Consider the following 21,026-nt stretch of genomic DNA (forward strand, 5'->3'; position numbering starts at 1 on the left):
TCATTACACTTGGTACTAAGCATACGGGTTTCTTTCACCGTTTTTATAGACATATCATTTTTATGAGACAAAAACTTTTCATAGCCTAGATGTGCTGAGTCAATGGATTGTAGACCAGGCCTACATGAGCTGCGTGAGCTTTAATGTTATTTTGGTGCGTTCGAGAAGGCTAGATTGCTAGGCTGATCTACTGCCTTTTCACACTACAATTTCTACTATTTCTAGGATGCAAATAACCATGGTAATATTTTTACAATCAAGTCAGTGCTTAAGGATGTAAGAATTTGAGCATACTTGCAATTGTAGACTTTCTGATGAAGGGAAGGTGCACTTTAAACTACAAAAATGGCCACCAAGTAAATGTATCGTTTCATCGCAATCTCACGCGAGGCATGTGATTACATATCACCAGCAGTGTGCGACAGAGACAGGTAAGATGGCGGCGCAGGAGAACGAACCCACTGATCAAACTGCCGTTAGCAACGGCGAGGTAAGGGAATAATTTAACTACACCACAGTCTATACACGAACATACGATGCTCTCTGAATAGACATCTATTTGGGTCTGTCATTGGCATTTATATCTGTCGAAATGTTCTCACACTTGCCAAAACACATTGCAGCTAACGTTAGGATGGAAAGCCGGGTTGTGTGTGACCCCACGGAGTAGGCTTGGGGTAACAGAAGATTTCATTTTAACTTTAATATCGTATGAATTAATAAAATATATGTAGTCGATAGACTGCTAAACGGGTTACCCACTTTATTGCTCGGTATTTGGGTTACGAAAACTGCCTGCCACTATTTTTACTCGAATAGTCATGTGAGAGTAAGTCCACTGGCTAGCTAGTTAGCTGATAGCTGATTTAGCATGGTCGCCACAAGACCAGGATGACTTGATTTTTGTACGTTTTAAATCCTATTTAGACTAGCCTATAAGCTAACCTAGCAAGGCTATCGTTGTCATCAGATGGCGTGTCCTTTTCATTTAGTCATTATATTTGTTCTGGACAATCCGCTATAATTGATATCAAACTCATTTATTACCTCTAGCTACAGCAGAGCTATAACGCCATCCCTATATTTTCCAGACGTGACAAATGGAGCAATAATGGCAGAATTCTGATTAATGACTTAACATTTGTGAGCTGAGAAGCTACGAGGCTAGATGCTAGGTAACTTTGCTGTCTGGCTTTGTTGCCCCATTGGATATTTACAGTAGGTTGGCTAGATAAGTAATTGATTACTTAAAAACATTTCTAGCACTTCGGTGATGTCTTGTATCTGGTTTGGTTTGATAACTTAATTGCCAACTAGTCTTAATACGCAGGTTTGTAATCCTGCAGTAGTTGATGATGTTGTAGTTTTGGGCAGAGATGGTGCTGATTTCAAACATTTTCTTTTCTTAAAAGGTACTCATAGTAAAAGTAAGTCATTACTTTGGATTTACCAAACCAGATTAAACCAGAAGTAACAAGCCTAGGTGTCATCTTAGATACAGAGTTAGGATTTAAGCCCCATATCAGTAAAGCTACCAAGGCAGCTTATTTCCACCTAAGAAACATTGCCAAATTGCTGCCCTTTTTTTTTTAACTCAACGAGATGCAGAAAAACTAATCCATGGCTTTATCACTAGTAGGTTAGACTACTGCAATGCACTTTTTACTGGTCTCCCAAAAAAGCATATAAAGAAATTGGAACTCCTCTAGAACTCTGCTGTTACACTTTTAACTAAGACCAAGAGGATGCACATCACCCCTGTGTTAGCTGTACTGCACTGGCTCCCTGTCTCCTGTATAATTGATTTTAAGGTTATGTTAATTACTTACAAAGCTCTGAATTGCATAGCACCTCCATATATATCTGAGCTTTTAATATCTTATCAACCACAAAGGAAACGTAGAGCTTCCAATGCTAATCTTTTAATTGTACCCAAAGTGCTCCACAAGCAAAGTGGAGAAGCTGCTTTTATCCAGTATGCACCAAAGCGGAACACCCTGCTTCTGTACATCAAACAGGCGAGTTCGGTGAATATCTTTAAAAAAAGACCTGAAAGCACACCTGTATATGAGAGCTTTTAGTTAGCTCATTTTATCTTGTAGACTACTTTTTCTGCAGCCAGCCAGAAGCAGATGGGCTCCCCCTATTAAGTTGGGTTCTGGAAATATGGGAGCTTTTTCTTGCCACTGTTGCTATATGGCATGCTTGTAGGGGGTTAAGTGTAACTCTGGCAAAAATTGACCCCAGGGTCTTTTTCTACATTAAATGAGCCGTGGAGACAGTGTTTTTCGTTGATCAACCACTACAGAGCTTGCCCCGGTATACTCTATAGCTAAGGGCGGTGAGCCCAAACGCTTCCCAAATTTTTTAACCAGTAATATTGTTCAAAACAGCACCAAACCTCGTCAGCTGCTTGCTCAGGGTTGTACTGTCACGTTTGGTTAATCTATTATTCGTGCTGAGGTTGGAGGAGCTGGTAGGGGGACAGTTGGTAAGCTTCGGGTTCGCTAACTACGTAAACACGTGCTGCTTCGTTTTATGTGTAGGGACCCTGAGCAAGTTACTGACGAGGTTTGGTGCTGTTTTAAACAATATTACTGGTTAAAATGCTATTTGGGAAGCGTTTGGCTCACCGCCCTTAGCTAATCCACTGTTTGCGATTTGGACTATAGCGTATACCGGTGCAAGCTCTGTGGTGGTTGATCAACGAAAAATACTGTCTCTACAGCTTATTTGATGTGTTTTAATGCAGAAAAGACCCTGGGGTCAGTTTTTCGCTGGAGTTACACTTTAAGGCTGACAGTTTTCCAGTCATTGTGTTCCTTAAATGTCTGTATATAATTCATATAATCACAACAAATACTAAGGACATCACTGCTGTATTTGCTTAGTATATATGTTGGATCATAAATGGCCACAGCAATGAAGAGGAATGAATGACTGAAGAACTTGCAGGAAATTGTTGGTATTTATGGGGGTCCGCAAGACGGGCCACAATTATTAATACTATTATTTTCTTCTCTATTGTGTTAAATATACCAAATGTAAAGCACTTTGAGCTGCATTCTGTGTATGAAAAGTGCTATAAAAATAAAGCTGTTTATTATTGTTATTATTATTACTATTATTATAATACTAGGGAGTCTTCAACTGTGTTCGATTCATTCTTATTTGGCGTTACACTCATAACTGAATTGTCAGAATAAAATCATAGTGTTTTGTGTTCTAGTCACCCTAACCAGTCTTACTGGATATGCTCCATGCTTTCTGGCCATCTGGTGATCATGAACATTCCAGTGTCAAGCCAAACTCGGCCTAAGTGTTGTTTCCATTGATCTCCGCTTCTCCTGTTGAAGATGTCCTTGAAAAAGTGTCACACACAGCCTACAGTTCTAGCAGAAACTGATGACCAATCATCTGAACTAACCAGGCTATGTTGGCTTAACGTAACATGTTAAAATGCAACCACTAATTGTGGTTTGCTCTTGCATCTCTTGAGTGCTTGGCCCCTGACTCCGCAGCCTTGTTGTAGACTTGTGATTATTTACTTACCATAATTTCTCACTACTCAGGGTTGTCTTTACATGGGAATGTGATTCTTTTCTTCATATAATTTTCTTCATATAATTTTCTTCATATCATTTTCTTCGTATAATTAAAGCGTCTTATTTTTATATATTGGGTGTCGTGGTTAATACACGGATGAGGTCAGTACAGAGTTTTGCAGTTTATGCACAATGCGCTAATACACAGGAAAGTTCCATAGCTTCATTCAAATGAATGTAAATGTGTCATTAAGTACCATTTGTCTTAATCTGCAGAAATACTTTATATGCAATACCATTTAAATACTAAACTGAAAATGAAGTTCTGCACACTGAGCTACATCAAAGCCCATTTTCCCTCGGAATTACTCTTTAACCAAATCCTAGAAAAATAACAAACCATATAACTAACCAGATGCTGGAAAAATAGTAGGCTGGGGTTTTGACCAGCTTCAGTGCGGCTGCAGTTAGTACGACATACTAGGTACTTTGTAACCTGACATAGCCATGCTCAAAATTCTATTCAGAATTTGAGTCTGGAATTGGCGCATTGGGACATAATTATGCGGCGTGTTTCAACCAATACATTGGATAGAAGATCTCTGCACCAGGGTTGTGCACAATTCGAATCACAATTCTGCTTCCTGTTTGCTATATAAATTGAAATGCAAGTGAAATTCAAGAATTGAATTGGAATTTAAGAGCCAGTTTCAACTCTATTCTGGAATTTTGCACAAGCCTGCTCTGCACGCAATTGGATAGACCTTACCAATCAGAGCGACGAAAAAGCCTACCCTGATTCCTGTACAGCCAACGCATCCTTCTTTTTGCCATTTGTGAATGTTAATTAATCATCATCATCAGTCTCCACTACCTGTTATGAGGATTACAAGGTATCTGGTTTAAAAACGTACCTATATTGTACGTGTGCAGTTCTCAGTCTAACGGCGTTTGTTCTGCAGGTGAGCAGTAATGGCGGGGCTGCTGCTGACCAGGTCGCACAGACGGCTGAAGCTGGACAGGATCCCCAGCCGCAGCCGGCTCCGAACGCGTGGCAAGTCATCAAGGGTGTTCTCTTCAGGTGAGTCTAGTCAAGAATGTGCACATTCACTTTCTTTCACCTGGCAGGTGAAAAATGTATCAGTAGGCTTATATAGTTCATACTCAGTAAACATTTTCACGCTTGATTTCAAGCTCGCCATTTCGTTATAGTCCTTAGGGGCTGCTCTAAATATCTGTTAGAATATCAGAAAGAGTTGTTAAAGGGGAACTATGCAGTTTGTTTAGCTTAATTTACTTTAACTTCACAGCTTTGGAGTCATTGGAATGGTTATGTGAGTTTTTCTGGGGCTAATGGTGGCCGTCTCCGGCCAATCTTTACCTCTTCAATCAGCGAACAGGGGAAGTAGGAAGTAACATTAGAAATCTAAAGCTGGACCAATGATTTCAAAGTTGGGGCCTGTTGCGATGCAAGTGTTGCAAATGTTTCCCAATCGATAGTTGCCAGACTATGCACTTTGAAAGATTTTAGTCTACTATAACATGGTACTGATATTAAATTGTCCTTCTAAGTGTTAACCCTTACATGACAACCATTCTGCAATGTTTCCAGCCACAATTTTACATTTTCAAGGTGAATAGGGGATTTCACCTTTTTGATGGACCTATTTAGTAGGAATGAAATCATATAATACTAGTGTGTGTTGAGCACACTACGCCACTATGAGTTAGGGCTGGGCTTAGGGGTGTAACGCTACACAAAAATCACGGTTTGATGTGTACCTCCGTTTTAAAGTCATGTTTGGTTCATTTTTGGTACGGTAAGCCTGTAGGTACTGCTAACCTAAAATTCACTGACAATATTGCTGATTCACAACGGGAATAGTTTTTTGAAAAGGTGTCATGTTTTGACGTTAATTGACTAAACTGACATGGTTCGCTTTTTAATGGCCCTCATATGAAACGTGTGTATGACAAAACAGGCGTAGGACAGGCATATGCTCATTTCCATGCAAAGCATGCAACTCGTGTACGCAAGTTTCTGAGGTGGCATAGCACAGTGCAGCAGTAAATCGGCAGAGGATTGGAAAGTTGAAGAGTTGAATTCATGGGATATCTTGGACTTTTCCAAGACAGACTTTTCCTGCACATTTGTAGCTTACTTGCCATAATGTAGCCTGTTATGTTGACACATTTGATTGCTTAGGATAGCCAGAGGCTATGTGGAGAGAATTATTTTCTCTTTGGCAACAGTCATAAATTAATTTGTATTATTTTCTAAGGGCAATTGGCAGCGTCATAATGTTGTAATGAAATAATTTGTAGTATGATGTGTTTTCTCTGCGAAAATAAAGTGTGTTGCACTTAAATCACTATACTTTCCCGACTTTCTTGATGACCCCGTTTTAGCTGTCAAACTTAACAAAGTTCAGCTGGACTTGCAACGTCACTGTGGCTATCTCGAGGTCACAAATGTTTCTCTTTTGGACGTATAATGCACCTCCATGTCGAAAATTCTAGGGGCGAGGCCTTTAAAACGAGCTTATATAGTGGCGTGATATTTAAATCACACTTGTTTCCAGCCGCTACATTTATCAACACACATTAATCTTACACTGGAATGGGATTGATACGAAAGTTTCATGAATCACACGTGAGCCCTGTCGTAAGATGATTTCTGCTGATTTCCTAAGCTGGTCCGTACGCACCTGTATTGAACCTAACTTCCTGTACCTAAACGGTTCGGTACAAATACGTGTACCTTTATACCCCTAACTGAGGTAAATGGCTGAGAAATACACTACCAGTCAAAAGTTTGGGTACACTTACCATTTATGTGTCTGTCTAACTATTTTTACATCGTAGAGCAAAACTATGAAATGATACACATAGCTTGGCTATTTGCGTGTCACTAATGACCACATTCTGTATTGCGTGCAATGAGTTTTTGAGCCAAGAATGGAGATTGCTTGAAGTTTATTCATGCATCCAAAGTTGCGTGTTTGTTATGAGGTATTGATGAACTGTTTATCATGATTCATAACATTCATATTTAACACCCTGGCCTACTATCAAGATTGTTAGAAAGCTTCTGTTTATGGACACAGTGGATTAGGTGTTTCATTTATGGATAACACATAGCCAAAGAATAACAGCTAGCCAGTTATAATCTGGTTAGTCTCTGCTCTGCCGCTTATTACTCTTAGATTTTTCATCATTAGTAATGGCTGTATGTTTACGTGGTGCATTTCAGAGGAGTTGGCACTATATCATGTCAGAAACATCCAGGTCACTAGCTGAAGCCTTGATTTTATATTTAGGAGTGCAGGGCTGTTTGCTGTTGTAATTGGTGTCAGGGGAAAGGCTCCCTTGACAGAATGCAATTCAGAATATGTTGCACTGTGTTGCGACATGGTCCAAGGGAATGGATGTTTCCTATGTCTTATGAATACAAAACAACATTTAGGATAGGAAATGAAGCCACTGTGGTGGTGGTTTGTGCGTTTACCTAGAACCCGTTTCTGGACTTTGGATCTACTTCATTTACTACAGTCTCCATTCTTCTGTGAATGATTATTCCTCCTTTGGCACTCTCCTCAAAACAGTGAACCTTGCCTAACAATGGGCCTAAAAACAGATATTCCTATCTGATTCAGTCTTAAAACTGACTGCAGATTCATTGACTGCACTGCATTGTTTGCACAAAGTCATACGTCTTTGTTGTGATAACAGTTTATCCTCATATTGAATGTTGAAGCTTGGCATTGTTTTGTTATACCCTTAACATTCCTGACATTCTACACCCCCTCCACAGGATCTTTATCATATGGGCCATCAGTAGCTGGTTCCGTCGAGGCCCTTCAACTCCAGATCCCAACACTCCGGCTGGGGCACCAAGAGTCCCCAGCCGTAACCTTTTCCCCAAGGATACCCTAATGGTAGGCTGACCCACCAGGACCTTTATTTTAAAGGAAAACTCTGCCACCCCCCCAGTACTTGGGTGACCTCAAGAAACAGAGATCTATGTCAAATATTGCCAGAGTTATCTTTTAAGCATCCTTGCTTACAAACAAAACAGTCCTTGACATACTGCCATCATAAAAAGAGAGGACTCTCTGACTCTGCTCTGATTCTTTTCATTGTAGGATCTCTATGTATATCTCTCTAAAGATGAGATATTTACGGAATTCAACGACACACAATCATTATTCTGGTTCCAGCAAGATCTAGTCTATGGAGACTGGAGTACAGGAGACCAAGGGTGCTATGAACATGACAAGGAACTGGATATACCAGAGGTAAAGGGGGAGGGGGTACATGCTCTTTGCATACGGGTCTGACCAGAAAAACTGGAATATTTATCAGAGTTCTATCTATACCTATCAGCTGTGTCGGTCAAGTGAGATAAAATGAGCATTCTTTTATTGTGAGGTGTTGACAGATGATATTTAAACACACCTCTGATATGGTTGTTACTTAACCTTTCTCTTACAGAGTCTCCAGCAGAATGGCTCTCTCTATATTCATATCTACTTCACCAAGAGTGGCTTTCATCCAGACCCCAAGCGCAAGGGCCAGTATCGCAGGCTGGCCACTGTCCATTCCTCTCGAAGTAAGTCGGCACTCTTCACTCAAGCAAGTCTCCTTACTTAGAGTTACTCTGAGTCATGGTTCTAAAGAGTAAGTCTCCTAACCTAAACCAACCTGGTCATGGCAACCACTAATTAAATTAGTGCTTGTCCTGAGTCAGCAAAGCCTAATGGAGAAGCTGTCCCAAAGATCAGCATGCAAATTAACGATGACCGAGTCTTTTGAGTGCCATAAAGTCATCCACTAGAGATGAGGAATAAAGAGGCAAGATATGCATCTTTGTTTAGCTTGGCTACAAAAGTAAACATTTTTCAGAAATGTTCAAGAAGTAAAATCTGACCCAATCAAATTTCAGTGCTGAATAAGTTCAAGCGGAGGAAGTTTCTCAAGACCAAGAATCTCTTGACTGGAGAGACGGAAGCAGATCCAGAAATGATAAAAGTAAGTAAAAGTATCTGCTGAGGCGACTCAGATCTTTTGGGGTTCAGGGGGAGCTTTTTGAGAACATTTTACAATTCAGTGGTGGCATCAGCCATTTTTTATGCAGTAGTATGTTGGGGGAGTGGCATCTCTGCTGCCGACAGGAGGAAGTTGAATAAACTCATTAAGAGGGCTAGTGCTGTTCTGGGATGCAAGCTGGACTCAATAGAGATGGTGGGAGAGAGCAGGATGGTAGCGAAACTGACATCTATGCTGGGTCACGAGCGTCACCCAATGCATGTCACTCTGTCAATGCTGAGCAGCTGTTTCAGTGACAGGCTGCTACACCCTGTGTGTATAAAGGAGAGACCTCACCGGCCCTTCCTACCCACTGCAGTTAGATTGTATAATAAACACCACCCCAATAGAGCACAAGGCACTTTAGAACTACTGGAGCTGTTTTACTGACTACTTTTTTATACAGTTTTATACATTACACAAGGACAATGTAACTATTCTTAAGAACTGTGGGTTCCCATTAGAAAAGGTTATCGTTGTTGTTGTATTTATTTATTTTATGTATTTAGCATTAGTGCGTAGTAGGATGATAACACTGTCTGTTACTGCGATAAATGGCTGTACATGGTGGTTGTGCTTTCCCCACATGAGCTCAAACAGGTATGGTGCTGGGAAGCATGCCCAAGGAATGTGTATTTGTGTATGTGTATTTGCTGCATGTCCTACTGAAGATGTATGGGGGGGGGGGGGGGGGTTGTCTGTAAGTCTCTTTTCCTTCATTGTCTTGGACGCTGTAACAATGCAAATTTCTCCCTTGGGAGACAATTAAAGGATTATCTTATCTTATAAAAGCCGACTTTACGCTTGAAAGAGCAACTTGCAGGTTGATTTCAAAATTGAATTTATACTTCATCTTGTCTGAAAATATCTTTTTAAAAATGTATATGCACAAATTAATGTTTTACAAAATCTACGGACAGTAATTCAGAAGAAAGCTTATCTGTTTTAAGCAGGTTCCCAAATATCCTAAATGCCCCTACTGGGGGGCAACCGTGGCCTACTGGTTAGGGCTTTGGGCTTGTAACCGAAGGGTTGCTGGTTCGATCCCCGACCCAGTAGGAAAAATGTGGGTGGGGAAAGTGGTTGAGCTCTTCTCTCCCATGCCCACATCCACCGCTGAAGTGCCCTTGAGCAAGGCACCTAAACCCTCACTGCTCCTCGAGTGCCGCTGTAGCAGGCAGCTCACTGCTCCGGGATTAGTGTGTGCTTCACCTCACTGTGTGTTCACTGTGTGCTGTGTGTGTGTCACTAATTCACGGATTGGGATAATTGCAGAGACCAAATTTCCCTCACGGGATCAAAAGAGTATATATACTTACTAACTTACATGCTTCTCCCGCCCACAAAAGCGTAAAATTACATAGAAGGTAAACATCTTAAATTGACGTGAGTTGACCATATTCAGAATTTAACACAATATTGCGAAATATGGTGTTTACATGAGTTGTTAATAAAATGTCATCCCTTTTACATGTCACACAGCATATTCTGACTTTATCAAAGTTCTAAACATTCATTTTGGGAGTGTTTCCACTGTGCGTGTTCAGATACCTGCAAGTATTGTTATATTGTGTTTGTTACATATTTGCGCTGACATTGACTTTTCCGCCAGAAGGTCGTGACAGAAGAAATATGGGCCTTCAAACAGTTTGACGTTATTTGCCATGTTGCCCAATTGCTGTGAAATATATTGAATATTCCAATAGGACTTTAAATGAAGACAATCTACATGGTTGTTTGATCAACAGCAACGTTAATTTATTAAACAATATCAAGATGTCAATAGACGCAAACACAGCATTAGCCACCTTTTATTACTAAGTCACTCACCAAAAAACTTCTTTCCTCTGCCGGTCATTCTTTTCCCTGTTCTCTTCCTGGCCCTGATCTTGCCTAGGTGGCTCATAATTATAGGGTTGTGACCCTTCACAGGCATTTTCGTTATTTATAATCTCTTTTGTGTCTGTGTTAGGATCCACACCATTCATTGAACTTGACCTGTTTGCCCTCTGGTACCTCCCTTCCGGTTATTGGCTTATAGATGTGGGAGTTATTTTCTCACAATTTTCTCAGAATATGTTGTTTCCAGGGTAGTTATAATTTTTCTTTCCGAGACTATACACTCTAAACTATGCTTTTATAGGGATTTCCAACCTGCAAGTTGCTCTTTAAGTTCAGAGTCCTTATGATGAGACTATTTCCCTGATGGTGTTATAATTTTAAACAATGTCTTGATTGGTCTTGTTCCCAGCGTGCAGAGAGCCACGGACCTGTGGAGATCATTTCCCATTGGCACCCCAACCTTACCATCAACATGGTGGACGACCACACAGCATGGGTCAAAGGGTCTGTTCCCCCACCTCTTGACCAGCGTAAGCCTCTCCACATCTGCATGCCTCAATTACCTCCACACAGTTGCTTCTCTGCTACTAAGACTCAACACCCTCCATGTCTGCGTTTATTACAGATGTGAAGTTTGATGCAGTCAGTGGAGACTATTACCCCATAGTCTACTTCAATGACTACTGGAACCTGCAGAAAGACTACTACCCCATCAACGAGACCCTGGAAAAGTTGCCCCTGCGCCTCACATACTGCCCACTGTCCCTGTGGCGTTGGCAGCTGTATGCCGCCCAGAATGCCCGTTCTCCATGGAACTTCCTGGGCGAGGAGACCTACGACCAGTCCGACGAGGACCAAGATTCTGTAAAGGTAGAGTACGATTAGAGGTATCTGATGATGGGTGATGATGAAGATTTGGGTGGTTTAGACAGCTTGAGGTATTTTTAGGCATTTGTCCTGTGCATTAGAACTTCAGTAGGCCTTTACTGATTACCCACTGGCACTTGAGGTTGGCACACAGGTTTTCTAACAACTTTGAAGGTGTTACATGCAACAATTTCAGTTAAAAACTTGACAACCTTGACAAAATGTCAAAAATGCCCATGGCCATGTGGTCTACTAACCTCATAATGTCACGTTGTAGAGGTGATGGTCACTGTAGAGTTAAAACCAATCATGTAGTTTGTAGTAAGCCCCTTGGTTAACAATAATGATCCTATCTGCTAACGGTTAGTGAAATCTTCTGCAAGGCTTCTAGCCAGCTAGCCAGGCTTGCATATGCACAACGTTTTCAACCTTTCTGTCAGCAGCCTCATTGAGTCACCAAATGTCATCTTTACACTAGTCTAATATACAAATCATGATTCTAAAAAATGTATGGGGAAAAAATATTCAAACATTTTTCTAAACAGAGTGCCTTTGTTGCTTTCTTTTTTTGACTTAACTCACACCCACTACAAAAGAGCACCTGTTTGAAGTGATTACTGACTGTACAGGTGCTGGTCATATAATTAAATAAACATTTTGATGATATTCTATGTCAGTAATTTCGTTAAAAAAGTGAAACTTATATATTATATTTATTCATTACACACAGACTGATATATTTCAAATGTTTATTTCTTTTAATTTTGATGATCATAACTGACAACTAAGGAAAATCCCAAAATCAGTATCTCAGAATATTATTTAAGACCAAGGCCAACTGAAAAGTATGATCATGAAAAGTGCGAACATATACAGCACTCAATACTTACTTAGTTGGGGCTCCTTTTGCCTGAATTACTGCATCAAAGCGGCGTGGCTTGGAGTCGATCAGTCTGTGGCACTGCTCAGGTGTTATGAGAGCCCAGGTTGCTCTGATAGTGGCCTTCAGCTCTTCTGCATTGTTGGGTCTGGCGTATCGCATCTTCTTCACAATACCCCATAGATTTTCTATGGGGTTAAGGTCAGGTAAGTTTGCTGGCCAATTAAGAACAGGGATACCATGGGGCAATTCCATGGAAAATTACGTTTTCGTCCATATATATCCATCCATAACGCCAATAAAATGTGATGGTATGGTATGATGTGAATGATTACATGAAATTTGAGCATTTGCTATTTTTGGCTGAAGAATGTATATGAGAAAAAAATTGCACAAAAAATGAATGTTACCATTCACATCATACAAATGCCAAGGCATTTCACTGGCGTTATGGATGTGACAAAAAGTCAATTTTCCGTGGAATTGCCCCATGGTCCTTAAACCAGGTACTGGTAGCTTTGGCACTGTGTGCAGGTGCCTAGTCCTGTTGGAAAATAAAATCTGCATCGCCATAAAGTTGGTCAGCAGCAGGAAGCATCTAAAAACACAGTGGACCAACACCAGCAGATGACATGGCACCCCAAACCATCACTGACTGTGGAAACTTTACACTGGACTTCAAGCAACGTGGATTCTGTGCCTCTCCTCTCTTCCTCCAGACTGGGACCTTGATTTCCAAAAGAAAATGTAAAATTTACTTTCATCAGAGAACATAACTTTGGACCACTCAGCAGCAGTCCAGTCTTTAGCCTAGACGAGACGCTTCTGACGCCGTCTCTTGTTCAAGAGTGGCTTGACACAAGGAATGCGACAGCTGAAACCCATGTCTTGCATACGTCTGTGCGTGGTGGATTTCACAATCCTCACCAGGGTGCGGTTATCCCTATTGCTTGTACACTTTTTTTCTACCATATCTTTTCCTTCCCTTCGCCTCTCTTTTAATGTGCTTGGACACAGAGCTCTGTGAACAGCCAGCCTCTTTAGCAATGACCTTTTGTGTCTTGCCCTCCTTGTGCAAGGTGTCAATGGTCATCTTTTGGACAACTGTCAAGTCAGCAATCTTCCCCATGATTGTGTAGCCTACAGAACTAGACTGAGAGACCATTTAAAGGCCTTTGCAGGTGTTTTGAGTTAATTAGCTGATTAGAGTGTGGCACCAGGTGTCTTCAATATGGAACCTTTTCACAATATTCTAATTTTCTGAAATACTGAATTTGGAGTTTTTATTAGTTGTCAGTTATGATCATCAAAATTAAAAGAAAATAAACACTTGAAATATATCAGTCTGTGTGGAATGAATGTATATATTATACAAGTTTCACTTTTTGAATGGAATTACTGAAATAACAACTTTTTCATGATATTCTAATTATATGACCAGCACCTGTAGCCTCCTAGTAGCGCTCTAAGCCATTTAGTTTTTTTCTCTTGTACAAACCATTGAGTTGCCGCCGCTAAGTGTGACTGCTTTTATGCAGTCTGAAGCAATAAGCTGGCATCTGGTAATGTGTTACTAAGGAGGTTTCTTTGCGTGCTGGGGCCTGTACTACGAAGGGAGCTTAACCTACCCAGATGTAACCCAGGGTTACTTTGTTAAACCAGGGTTGACAATCTTAAGTGGTGTTAATCGGTACTACGACGCTGATTATGAAGTTGATTTGTTGAGCCGGGGTTAACCTAATTGGAGTTTGTGCGCGTTCACATAAAAGGGGCGGGTTGCAGCGCAAGTCACCACTTTCAATGATGACGCGATCACCTTATTTTACGGATGAGGAATGCACAATTAAGTTATGAGGAATTAAAACCCACTCTACAACAAAAATCAAATACGTCGGCAGTGAACAAAGCAAGGCTGTTGGCAACGTATTGCAGATCGGGTAGCCTAAATGCCTAAAAGTTAAGTTTTATTCCCACATGTTCTTCAAATATGTGTTACGGAGGATTAGTAGCTTGCGGAATCAAAGTCAAAAAGTCAAAGTCAAATTGTCTGAAATGAGTTGAAATAATTAAATAGCCTATTTTGAGTTCATAGAAAGGCCTACAGATGCAACCCAATTCAGAAGTGGGCATATAGATTACAGTAATAAGGATAATTGAATGTTTAAGTAGCCCCCATTTACTGATTTAGTGTATGCCTAATCCTGTGAACATTTCAGATGCAACACCATTGCCAAACGCACATGGCAGCAGGTGAAAATGAAACACAAAAACATTTCAGAATAGTAGGTTTATACAGTTATAGCTTGCATTAATATTTCTTAATTATGAAAACATGTAGGCCTAGCTTATAGCCTTCACTTGGCCTCTGTTTTACAGCTAACAAGAAAAAGGTGTCTTTGAACACTACTGTAGGAGGAAAGGCACCAGAGTGTTTTACAGTAGCAGAGGAGTTGGCCATCGCAAATAATAGTGGAAGGCCGATTATGGAGTGGGTTGAGGGAGGCATTTGGTCGGATTCTGGTGCTGTGGAAATGTGTAGCCTTTATGTGCAGGGTACAGTATTATGACATTCAATTCAACAAGTTTGTTAAAATGGTGATTTTTATTTATTAGGCCTACTGTAGGCTATGTCTGATTTATTTTAGGCTATTCTTGCTCAGATGTTCAGCATACTGTAGGCCTATGTCCGATTTATTTTCGGACATACAGTATTCTTGCATCACCGCTGGAATACATGAATGTCCACGTACGGGCATTGCTATGAGACGTCTTCCTAGATCATCTGACAAAGATAACAAATTCCCTCGGCTGACAATCTATATCTTCATAGAGAATATCGTCCAGGTAGGCTATATATATTTTCTGGTGGTCTCTAAAACCCCTCGCCCTGCGAAGAGAGTCCCTCGCGATTTGCGCGCCAATGTCGTATGGATCATCCAGGTATGCCAACATGTCTCGGGAGAAATTGTTAGTGGAGGGGTGGTACTTACTGTATAAAGGGTGTGGTTAACGGAAACCTCGGGTTAACCAAGAACATAACCTGGTCGGAGCAGGTTTGAGATGCAGCGTACCCAGATAAGCCAGTAACCCCTCTTCGTAGTACAGGCCCCAGGTCTGGAGAATGTAATATGCAACATGTGCCGTGTCCCTTGGCTAGTTCCTACAGGTGGCCTTTTGCAATCATAGAAATATCTTGGTAAGATATTCAAAGCCAGTCAACGGGTTTAAATGTTGATCTGTATCTACATCAAATTTCCGCAGAAGTGCGTTGCTAAAGGTAACTTGAGTGTGCAGAAATCCAGTTGTGAAGTTATACTGTTTTGTGGCAGGCCGCTTTTGTTTTAAATCTTGTATCTTCTAAGCTGATGCCGTCATAATTTACTAGGCTGCGGGAAAGATTATCACGGAGGTAGTCTAATTAACAAACTGTTGCTCATGGCGCTCGGCCGCTTCTCCCATGTGATTCCACTAGCAAAACAACTTACGGTATTTGCCTTGACCCTGTGGCTGGTGGGCTTTTTCATACAAATATACTTTTTTCACAGCAGCCTCTGTGTCTGTGTTAAATTTAAGTGTAGTAGAATCAGAATCTTAATGTCATAATTAAAACCTCGGCCTGATGTATATTTCATGTCAAAAATGGCTGCTGTGAAAAAGGTCCATTCTTTTTGGAACCTCTGTCTGCTCAATGTGTTCTTCTGCAGCTGTTAATAATGAGTCTCTCCACAGGTGGCCTTGTTGGAGACCAATCCCTATCTGTTGGGTGTGACCATTGTTGTCTCCATAGTTCACAGTATCTTTGAGTTCCTGGCTTTCAAAAATGGTGAGTGATTGGTTGGCACTTAAAAGTACAGTATGTGAACCTAGTGTATATGTGAACATCAGATTTTGTTTCTCTTGTCTTCAAGGATACTATTAAAAATGACTAATTCAAAAAATATGCCTTGAAGGAGGTATAACAAATGCATGCTGTTGAGCACACTGCAGATCAGATTTTTCTGATTAAGCTAAAAGATGCTTGGTATAACCTAGTATGACTAATTTTGGATATTTCTGGGTGCATTTAGTCAATGACGCGCTCAATCCTCCTCTATGTCTCCTCAGACATCCAATTTTGGAACAGCCGGCAGTCCCTGGAGGGCCTGTCCGTTCGCTCTATCATATTTGGGGTGTTCCAGTCCCTAGTGGTGCTGCTCTACATCCTGGACAACGAGACCAACTTTGTGGTGCAGGTCAGCGTGTTCATTGGCCTGCTCATCGACTTCTGGAAAATCACAAAAGTCATGGATGTCAAAGTGAGTGGTCCTAACGCCTGCTGATGGTGTCGTTGTCATTTCATCTCTCTGTTGTGGGAACTGCAAGCTCCCATCATTGGTTCCGGTCTTAAGATGATGTTTGTCATTTCCAGCTGGACAGAGAGAACAAGATTGCTGGAATAATCCCACGACTCGTATTCAAAGACAAGTCCACATATGTGCAGTCATCCACCAAACAATATGATGATGTAAGTACTAGTAAAGAAACCCAGTTGAACTGCACACTCATTTGAGGCAAATGTAATACCCCTTCCTTGGATATTCCTTTTGTCTCAGATGGCTTTCAAGTACCTGTCGTGGTTCCTGTACCCACTCTTTGGGTGCTATGCCGTCTACAGCCTGCTGTACGTGGAGCACAAAGGCTGGTACTCATGGGTACTAAGCATGCTTTATGGCTTCCTGTTAACGTTTGGTGAGTAACCTTTTTTTTTTTTTTACAAACAAAACTCAACACACCAGAGAGACATTAATTTTCTGACTTTAATTAAATTGCCTCGTAACCATGAAAATGTTAGGTGATCACTTACAAAGAAGAAATATTCTCACAACACAGAATATCATGGAGACTGTTTTTTTGGTGGTGTTTATTGTAGTTTATAGTTTATTGATGTAGTTTATTGCGTGAGCTTATTCTCATTATATCTGTTCCTTGTGTATTTGCCCCCTCTACAGGTTTCATTACCATGACCCCACAGCTTTTCATTAACTATAAGATGAAATCTGTGGCCCACCTCCCATGGAGGATGCTTACCTATAAGGCACTCAATACTTTCATTGATGACCTGTTTGCCTTCGTCATCAAGATGCCCATGATGTACAGAATAGGATGTCTAAGAGATGGTGAGTGTTAGACAGTATATGCCCAGTGACATTGTAATTATGGCCCATTCTCTTGCCAGGGTTTTTTTGTCTGGTTTTCTGAACATTTTTAGGACCGGTTACCTAGTGATTATTGTGTGGTCTTCAGTATGACCTCACTGCCAAGAAGGCAAAAATGGACACAGGATTAGTCCCTTTCGCACCGGAGGGATTTTTGCAGTTCCTAGAACATAACGTTCCTAGAACCCTTTTTTTCTCATGTTCGGACACGACAGATGTGGGGATTATTAAGTTCCTCTGACCGCAGTTCCCAACACTTTTTCAGCTCCTTTCTCAGGGCAGGATCTTTTTCCTTCGCATAGGAACCCTTCGTGACCTAGGTCTACGTGATTGGTCCAACTCATAAGCCAAACCCACTGTCAAACCTGCATTCACAGCCACGCTGCCTGTGTTAGCAAAATATGTGAAAATATACTAGTGTCAGAGACTTTATTAACAAGGATGGACGGCATGCAGAATGCAATCTACTCTGGTCTCGACCCAAATGGATGCTGAACAGCCTTGTGCAATGGCAGCAACATCTGCTACGCAAACGATACATCACTTTCTGTTGCAATTCAGGCCTGAATGTAGGCCTATACTACACATGGATACAGCTCGCTAATGTTAAAGCTAGTTAAACTTCTCTGTCGTTTCATTTGCCCTGTCCTTGATGTCTGTTTATACTATAAAATAAGGGGGTGGGACATGGGAAAGCAGTTTAAGAAAGATGTTGGGTAAGGGATCGAGTTTTGCCATGTTAACCTATGTTGGCTGATGGGCTGTAGGTCTTTAAGGGCACTTATTTGGATGTGCAGTGGCCTAACCCCTGTATAAACATAGTGAAATAACATTTTGCACGGTAGAACTATTATATAAATGGAAACACTTACTGTTCTAGCTATAATAATGGCAGTCATCCATATGCATGTTATTTCCATAACCGCGAAGTGGGCTACATGCTTCACAACAAAAATCCAATGAATGAAACATTACGCACGTACCACCTTTGCTTAAATAATTTGTGAATGGCTTTGTTCAGAGCTGAAAATACATCTGTATTTGGCAGAGGGCATATGTAGGTTGCTAGTGACAAAATATTAGCTTTCAGTATGGTACGATCTCTGAAAATTAGGTTTGATATAAAAAATGTTTGAACTGTCCCGGCTCTCCCCTACTTAAAGTTAGTTCCTTGTTTCTTACGTTCAGTAGTTTCTTTCTCCACTCCCTTACTGCTGACTGCTAGCCTGGCGGCCCATCCTATGTCAATGAAATGTATAGTCTGGAATCGAGCCATTCACCTTGCTTAATCCAAGGGGCGGGCAGAGAATTGTCTTTCAAACTGCCTAGGCATGCAATAGGCCAGCGCTACGACCATATCCGTATCCGGTCGGCAAAACGGCAAATACATCCTTCTTCGAAAGGAATGACTTAAGTGCATTGTGTTGCTCAACTTTCAAAGAAAAGCACAAGTCCAACTCCTCCAAAGTTGACGCCAACGCCGATTCAAACAACCGCTCTTCGTTCGCCATAGCCACCTTCCTTGTTGTTCACCGTCGCAGGACTGTCGTTATCCTGTTAAGCCCGCCTTAAGACTCTCTAACAAAATAGAGCGCTGTGATTGGATAACATCCACGGTGTTAGCCAATAGAAATTCCTATGGTTTGCTACTAGACGTACAGGCTGAGCAAATTAATTTGCCGCCGCTAGGGTGCGTCTAGATTTCTAGGCTAGCTGACTGCAATACAGACCATAACGTCTGAAAAATGCTTAACTATCGGGATGTACACAAAGAATCCCCCAAAATATTAGATGTAATTGCACACACTATAGGACAACTGGGACAGTTTAGCCACTCATTTCTCCAATTTAGTGCAATAGGCTACTGCTAGTCAGAACACTTAGATGACACCATGTTCTTAACCTGTAACTTAACCTAGTGTAACACGGAAACAATTCCACTTAAATACCAGATATCTATTACTTCGGTGACACTAAAATCAACCAGCGATGAGATCTCTGGAATAAACCCATTTGCTAAATGACTTTACATTAATCTGTTGACTAACGTTACTGTTAACCAGCATGTTTGCTTGCTCCGACTGATTTTATTACAACTATTTTCCACAGCAAAAAAAATAAATGTGTGCAGCATCAGGATTTGCTTGAAGCGACCGTAGTCAGTGAGGGTCATTCAAATAATGTCCTTCAAATAATGTCCTTAATGTCCAGTCTGCAAAATGACATGTTTTTTTTTTTACCTCCTCCACCAACAGACGTAGTGTTCTTCATCTATCTGTACCAGCGCTGGATCTACAGAGTGGACCCCAACCGTGTCAACGAGTTTGGCACCAGTGGAGTGGACCCAAACAGCAAGGACAGCACGGCGCAGGCCTCTGACAACGGGCCCACACCCGCTATCACAGAGAAAGCAGAGGAGGAGAAGAAGAATGATTAAGCGCCCACCCAGTTCGCATTCCCCCTTCACCCACTCATGTGAAGGTGGAGTCCGCTTCAAGGCTAAAATTCTGGTGTCTGTTTGCCAGGGGTGGAAACTGGAGTATATGGTATTCTATAATTGACTGCAAAAACAACAAAAAAAAGAGAAGAAAATTCAGTTCAACTTTGTTATTCTTTCATGTGGGATCCACAGCAAAAGAATCATATTTAACGTAGACTTCCTAATTACTTTTATTTTCCAAAATGTTTCCATATTTTTGCAGTTTAAGTGAAGTAAAAAAATGTGATGTACTGTTTTACATATTGTGGGATGGGGATAATGGGGAGGGGATAGGGGTAACTAATGAAATATAGCCCATTTGAGATGGGGAACATAGGGTGATCGCAGTACATATCAGCAAATTATAGAGGAAAAAAAAAACTTGCAGAAAATACAAAGCGTCGAGCAACTTCGCTATTTTTATGTGGATTCCTTGTGCTTTCTTTTTTTCCTCCATTCCATGTGTGAGCGCTGTGTTGTGGGGTACTGGTGAGAAATGCATGAGGTGAAGGGGGGAATGGACAGGCTCCTGTGCTGGGGTGCAGTAACTGACCTGATCCAAATGCTACTCGCAGAAGATTGTGACTACCCTCATTTTTAAAACAAAATGGTTGATGTTCCAGACTTGAACAAAAAAAAAAATAACAGCCTTGTAGGTATTAATATATATTAATATTATTAATAATGATAACATGATTTTTTTTTTTCTTTGTCACTTTTTTAATGTCCTGAAAAGTGTACAGAATCTCAGCTTGTAAACTTAATTGCATTGATGTCAAAATTGTCTAGCAATAGTTGATATGTCAGTTTCATTGACCAGGAATTTTGATTTTGAAATGTTCCTCTATACGTTCACACTCCATTGCAGGACCATGTTGACCGATAACAGAACAGCCACATTGTTAAGTATCATGAGGGTTGGAAAAAGTTCACCACCCACCATCAGGTGTATAAGAGACAAACTGCTTGTTTTGTCTTGGTTTTATTTTGGTGCCGTAATTATGAATTGATGGAGCTTTTATTTTGGTACATTAAAGTTTGATCACTCATGTTTATAGTAAAGCATAAGTGCAGTTTAAAATGTAATGGGTACTTGTTTTTATTTGCCTGTCTCAGTGTTGTGAAAATCA

The 21,026-nt window shown here is 40.9% G+C and overlaps 1 protein-coding gene across 1 annotated transcript; it reads left to right on the forward strand.

Annotated features, from left to right (window-relative positions):
* The first annotated feature begins 379 nt into the window (after positions 1-379).
* clptm1 (CLPTM1 regulator of GABA type A receptor forward trafficking) lies at positions 380-20,982 on the forward strand. The gene is made up of 14 exons (XM_042062918.1): positions 380-490; positions 4,508-4,626; positions 7,360-7,483; positions 7,691-7,843; positions 8,040-8,157; positions 8,491-8,576; positions 10,885-11,005; positions 11,101-11,345; positions 15,952-16,045; positions 16,327-16,517; positions 16,631-16,726; positions 16,815-16,950; positions 17,211-17,378; positions 19,673-20,982. Exons 1-14 carry the CDS (start codon positions 437-439, stop codon positions 19,852-19,854), a joined length of 1,887 nt encoding a protein of 628 aa, XP_041918852.1. The 5' UTR covers positions 380-436; the 3' UTR covers positions 19,855-20,982.
* The last annotated feature ends 44 nt before the right edge of the window (positions 20,983-21,026 follow it).

This window comes from Alosa sapidissima, chromosome 15, assembly GCF_018492685.1.
Source record: "Alosa sapidissima isolate fAloSap1 chromosome 15, fAloSap1.pri, whole genome shotgun sequence".
NCBI classification, from domain to species: Eukaryota; Metazoa; Chordata; class Actinopteri; order Clupeiformes; family Clupeidae; genus Alosa; species Alosa sapidissima.

Bases quoted from the DNA above. Each gene is read 5' to 3' on its own strand.
- clptm1 (XM_042062918.1), top strand. From the start codon at position 437: ATGGCGGCGCAGGAGAACGAACCCACTGATCAAACTGCCGTTAGCAAC. The intron at 491-4,507 runs GTAAGGGAATAA...TTTGTTCTGCAG, and splicing joins CTGCCGTTAGCAACGGCGAG to GTGAGCAGTAATGGCGGGGC. The intron at 11,006-11,100 runs GTAAGCCTCTCC...CGTTTATTACAG, and splicing joins TCCCCCACCTCTTGACCAGC to ATGTGAAGTTTGATGCAGTC.